The 6,146-nt window shown below is 43.1% G+C and overlaps 1 protein-coding gene across 1 annotated transcript; it reads left to right on the plus strand.

Moving 5' to 3' along the window:
• Positions 1–5: 5 nt before the first annotated feature.
• EIF3L (eukaryotic translation initiation factor 3, subunit L) lies at positions 6–5,724 on the plus strand (the record flags this gene model as incomplete). The annotated part of the gene is made up of 8 exons (XM_010075770.1): positions 6–226; positions 822–901; positions 1,186–1,247; positions 2,712–2,781; positions 3,475–3,548; positions 4,542–4,713; positions 4,964–5,118; positions 5,554–5,724. Coding segments are annotated over 8 exons (1,005 nt in total), but the record flags the coding sequence as incomplete, so codon positions are not given.
• Between the last annotated feature and the right edge of the window lie 422 nt (positions 5,725–6,146).

Genomic DNA, 6,146 nt, shown 5'->3' on the forward strand with positions numbered 1-6,146 from the left:
CTTCTTTCTCCTCAGGGGACCCGAAGCAAGACCTGGCGTACGAGCGCCAGTACGAGCAGCAGACCTACCAGGTGATCCCTGAGGTGATCAAAAATTTCATTCAGTATTTTCACAAGACAGTGTCGGATCTCATTGACCAGAAGGTGTATGAGCTCCAGGCCAGCCGTGTTTCCAGTGATGTTATTGACCAGAAGGTGTATGAGATCCAGGACATCTATGAGAACAGGTACAGGGGGGAATCGCTGGTTAAACTGTGATGAAAGGGCACACTGCTCTTAAAAGGAAAGGTTGACTAGCTGTCTTGTTCCAAACCTGGCTTGCTCTGGTATGCAGCATAAGGTTTGATGTGATTGATCACTGGGGAAAAAAACCCAGATAGTTCCAGGCCATTAGTCTAACATAAGTCTAAGTTTAGAGCTGTGACCTGTCTGAAGGAAAACAGCAGTCCTGTGCCTAACAGGTATGGAGACAGCAAAAAGTGATCTCAAGTAATGCTAGGTAGGCAGTTTGCAGAAAGCTGTGAGGTGTAATTGCTGTGTCTGTTCCCTACAGATGCTTTCACTCCTGTTTGTAGCTTTGTTACCATAAGGGGAATGTGCAAGTAAGATACACAACTCTTCCGTATTTCAGGGATAAAGTAAAGATTTTTATTGCTTGGTTTGCCATTCTGATTCTTTGCTTCAGCACTGGACTTACTAAAAGCAGATGGTGGTGGTGTTCTACTTTCATCAGGTCTAAGGCCTCTATATTGTGATCTTTAACTTCAGCGCTCTGATACTGAAAATGGTTTCTAATGACACATGTGTGTGTCCATCTTTCAGCTGGACAAAGCTGACAGAAAGGTTTTTTAAGAATACCCCGTGGCCAGAGGCTGAGGCCATTGCCCCTCAGGTTGGAAATGGTACGTATTTCTTTTACTTTCTTTTTGCTTCTCAGAGAGAAAAAGAATTAAATTACTTTTGATATGTGAGTGAACAGGTGCACAGTGTTGCAGCCACCTGAGTCAGTCATCTTTGTTCACACTAGCGACTCCTTCAGTAGATGTCTGTCAAGAAGTCAGAACTGAAGGAAGTATCCTTTTGTGCCTCTCTTACTGTGGCAGGAGGAACGCCACTGGCATATTTGAGAGATCCAGTTGCCTAAGCCTGGTGGCTTGCTAATGTCCAGTTTTATAATCTTTTCCAGATGCCGTTTTCCTCATCCTATACAAGGAGCTGTATTATAGGCATATCTATGCCAAAGTCAGTGTGAGTATTGTTTGTCTTGTGTCTTCCTATTGGTTGTATGCTGGCTTCTCTGTGCCATAAGGCTTGCCAAATCTTGCTGCTACCACAGTATCAGTAGTTCCATGATTTTTGCAAAACAGGACTGGATAGGTTTTTGAGCTGTCAGTCAAGTTCCTTTTAGAGAAGCTTAAAATTCTCGCCTTTTTTTACTTTAGTAAGGATTCACTGATTGGTGAAGAGCAAGGCATGACTGTTTTTCTGAGGCTCATTAGGTGCCTCCTTAAGCTTGGTTGTAATGAGTGTGCACGTTTCCCTGGCAGCTTACATGAATCGGAAGACCTGGTGCAAGTTTTCAGGAGGCTATTATGTTAAAGTTTGTTACTGACATCAAATGTAGTGCATAGTGAGTTAGGAAAGAAGGAGGTGTTGGGAGGTAATTGCATTTTCTTTTTGATAGACCTATAATTGCAAGATCTACGGATTAGTTGGTTTTATGTGATTCCTTGTGGTTGTTATTCAGATTAGCAGATGGGTGAGAGGGGTTGTCACAAGAAGGGGGTGTGTTATTTGTGATCAAAAAACCACATGGGGTCAGAGCACCTTGTGTGGAGGGAAATGTGGGCACCATAAAGGATACAGGAGAAGGAACAGGAAGGAATAACACTCTATAAAACAAAATAAACCCCACTTTTTTTTTTTTCTTAAGTTAATTTAAGTCAGTGAGAAAATCCTAGTAGTTCTTGGTTCTTTAAGAAGCTGAACAGAGGCATGACTTATGGGGTAAATAAGTAATAACTGCAGTTTTGGTGTGGACCAGAGGGTGGACAAGTGGGGACTTCAAAAAGGCTGCTGTATTAACCCGAGTCAGGCTTTAACAAGTGAGACTGGTTTCTCAAGCTGTGCTGTTAGTGGTGTTCAGATTGCCCTCAGGTGTCTCCAGGTGAAACAAGGAAGATGGTTCTAGGAACAATCATAAAATCATAGAATGGTTAGGACTGGAAAGGACCTTAGAGATCATCTAGTTCCAACCCCCCTACTATGGGCAGGGAATGATTCCCTGCTGTGTTTACTGGTCTTTCCAAAGCATTTAGAAATACTGTCCAGAAGCAGAATTGTGGATTTATTAAGGCCTCTCATGAGGGGAGAAGGAAGGAAAGCTGTTGAGGGTATTAGGAAGCTTTTATGTCTGGACAGCAGAGGGCAAGGAAGGTTCATGCATCCAATTCGTGGAAGGTTTGAATGCTCATTCGTTCCTGGGAGGAGCTACCTGTACATGAAAAGTCAGCCATGTTCTGTGACAATAGTGATACAATCTCAGGTTTTCTGGGTGGTGCTGGTGGGCATCCTGGTTGAATATTGTCTCTAACATTTCTGAAATAGACCCTCTACTGCTGTGACCATTGACTGTCTTTCATACACTGTTGCCCATCATGTCACTCCTGCCATGCTTGAAACTAAACAGACTGTAATGACTTCTCATTGCAGGGGGGGCCTACGCTGGAGCAGAGATTTGAATCCTATTACAACTACTGCAATCTCTTCAACTACATCCTCAGTGAGTTCCTGCAGTTCATTTCTGGTTTGTGAATTTTGGAGGGGGAGAGTGGATGAAGAGGGCAGAGCTGGAGAAAGGGTCAGAAGAGCTGGAACGTGTTTGTTTATATAGGGAGAGGTAGTCTATGAGCTTTCCATGTGTTTGAGTTTGTTGAATGAAGAGAACTTTGTATCTATGCATTTAAAACCGCAAAAAGCCCAAATAGTTTTCAGTTTTTTCTGAAATATTCCAAATAATAAAACTTATTTAGCTTTCTGCCTTGCTGAGAATTGCTTCACTTATCTTTATTAAAAAGCAAAATGAAGCTGTAAGCTAGAGAAAACTTGCTGTGGTGTTTCACAACTGGTTACTGTTGTTGATTCCCCTTGGAACAAAATTTTAGTGTTTGTGATTCCCTGACAGACTTCTTGTGGAGAATAGATCCAGAATTGGTGCACAGATTCTGAGAGTCATTGCTGCTAAGCAGTCATGCTCCAGAGATTAACCCTATATGAGCTTATTCTTTAAAAGTGAAGGTAGTAGTGGTAACCAAAGCTACATATCACTGCCCTACTGGAAGCTTCTTTCATCTGCTGCTGCATCTCCCATTCCAGGGAAATTATTGTGTTCTTTAATTTTTTTATTCCTCCCATTCTGACACTCTTCTTGCTCAAGGTACTACGCCTCTCATCTGTTACTTACATTCTTATGCAGATGCTGATGGCCCTGCTCCTCTGGAATTGCCCAATCAGTGGCTCTGGGATATCATTGATGAATTCATATATCAGGTATATGACTATAAGACTGGGCCATTTGGGGGCAGCCTTGTTTCTGTTAGGCCTGTTGAATCTTCCATCTCCTCCCCCTCTCTGTGATTTTTCATAGCTAAGGTATCATTAAAGGTCAAAAACTTTGGTGAGCACTGTTATTACTGGGCCACCAGGCAGATGAAGTAGCTGTAAATGTACAGGTTTTTAAGTTACTGGGAACTGTGTGGGGAGTGCTGGACTGCTATTGATATTTCTGTTTCAGTTGCTGCTTAGGGGATTTTTGTAATGTACCTTAATTTCTGCCTGATTTGTGCAAAGCAGCCTGACTCAAGTCTGCAGTAATCACAAAGACTTGTGAGGATACTCATTCAAACTAGTTTTATTGTATTCTATGGTTTTACTTCATTTTTGCGTTTCTTAGTCAGTAGGGCCTTTCTGCTTGCACTGGAAGATTGCTGACCTTATTTGAAATAATCAATCTGTGGTCTAAGATCTTGACGTTAGGAAATATTTTTCTACTTTCTGTTCTGAGTGCAGCAATACTGATCTCAAATGTTATGTTTTTTTTCTCTATAGATTCCTTTCTCTTTAACTTTTTATTATAGAGCTGCCTGGAATTCCTCAAGTGTAGTCTTGTCAAGCTTGAGGATGAAAAAGGATGTGTGCATATGCAGAAAAAGATGTGTTTGTATGCAGACATGTCTTATGACTTGGTCATTCTCTTTGCTGCCTGTTCAGACAGCAAATTTGTGTTTAGTGGCCTAAGAGATCCTTCTCTGCTTTGTTCTGTCTTCTGGCCTTTTCCCTCTACACTGTATCAGATTTTCTCTGGCTGCTTTAAAGGTGGTATAATTTACCATTTTGATTGCCAGGTGAGCTCGGATGAAACTTTTTTTCACACGACTTGTAGCTTATTGTAATGCTTTTGTGATCAACTTGTGAGCTTAAGTGCGCTTAGCTGAACATCTCCAAACTAGTTTCTCATCATCGAATCTCTGTTTTTTCCTGTAGTTCCAGTCTTTCAGCCAGTACCGCTGCAAGACAGCCAAGAAGTCTGAAGAGGAAATTGATTTCCTTCGTTCCAACCCCAAGATCTGGAACGTTCATAGTGTCCTTAATGTATTGCACTCTCTGGTAGACAAATCCAACATCAACCGACAGCTAGAGGTCTATACAAGTGGAGGTATGTTAGCTGAGCGAGGCCAGTCAAGAGTGGTGTCTGCTGCCTTGCTTTGATTTGGCTGAGCTCTCTTGGCTTTGTTTGGGAGCTGGATCAAACCCCCGATCAGCGGATGGATTGACTGGGAACAGGTTCTGTTGGCCTTATGTGAGAAATGTCAATGGTTGCAGTTGAAGTTTGCCTGTAAACGTGGGGGTGTTGAAAGTGGAGCTTGCTCCTTTGGAGGAAAGCATCACGGTTCCTTTTTTTCTAGGTGATCCCGAAAGTGTGGCTGGTGAGTACGGTCGCCACTCCCTCTACAAGATGCTGGGCTATTTCAGCCTGGTTGGGCTGCTGCGTCTGCACTCTCTGCTTGGGGATTACTACCAAGCGATCAAGGTTCTGGAGAACATCGAGCTTAACAAGAAGGTAATATGACATGTTTTAAACCCTCCATTGCAGTTTTCCAAATGCCACTATTCAAACATGCCGGTGAAAGATTGCCATAATGAGTCTTCCATCTCAGAAACTGTTTGTAGCTGTTGTAGTTGTCAGGAGTTTGTTTATAGGATTAGCTGAAAGAAGTGCCTGGTTGAACACACAGCTGGAGCTTTGGCATTAAATGAAGCCATATGATAATGCCTGATGCTGTTGCAGCACAAATGTCTATTTTTTTAAGAAGTTTGCTGTGTTGTGCAAGGCAGCATTGTTACAGAGAATATTGTTTGAACTGGAATTGGTAGAACAACGGTAGCTAGCTGAACAGGCTGAAGGCAGCGGTGGCTGGATTCTGGGTAATGAGCTGTTTGGATCAAAGGTGGTTGTCTCCACTCTTAACACACCCGGTTGATCCTTCCTTCTCAGAGCATGTACTCCCGGGTGCCTGAGTGCCAGGTGACCACGTATTACTACGTGGGCTTCGCATACCTGATGATGCGGCGTTACCAGGATGCCATCCGTGTCTTTGCCAACATCCTTCTCTACATCCAGAGGACTAAGAGTATGTTTCAGAGGACGACCTACAAGTATGAGATGGTAAGAGATAGAATAGGTTGAGGCTTCTCAAAAGCAAAGGCTGTTGTCTTCTTTCTGCCCCTACTCTGTCACCTGATAGCAAGGAACTCCTGAGCAAACTCAAACAAAAAAAGGAAGCATACAGAGGGTGGAAGCAAGGACAGGTAGCCTGGGGACAATACAGAGACACTGTCCATGAAGCCAGAGATCAAGTTAGGAAAGCTAAAGCCCTAACAGAATTAAATATGGCCAAGGACGTTAAGGGTAACAGGAAGAACTTCTGTAGGTATGTCAGCGATAAAAGGAGGACTAGGGAAAATGTGGGCCCCCTCTGGAAGAAACCAGGAGACCTGGTGACCCAGGATGTAGAGAAGGCTGAGGTACTTAAGGAGTTCTTTGCCTCAGTCTTCACTTCCAAGAGCTCAAGCCACACTGCCCAAGTT

The sequence above is a fragment of the Pterocles gutturalis genome, unplaced genomic scaffold, assembly GCF_000699245.1.
Source record: "Pterocles gutturalis isolate BGI_N339 unplaced genomic scaffold, ASM69924v1 scaffold50222, whole genome shotgun sequence".
Taxonomy (NCBI): domain Eukaryota; kingdom Metazoa; phylum Chordata; class Aves; order Pterocliformes; family Pteroclidae; genus Pterocles; species Pterocles gutturalis.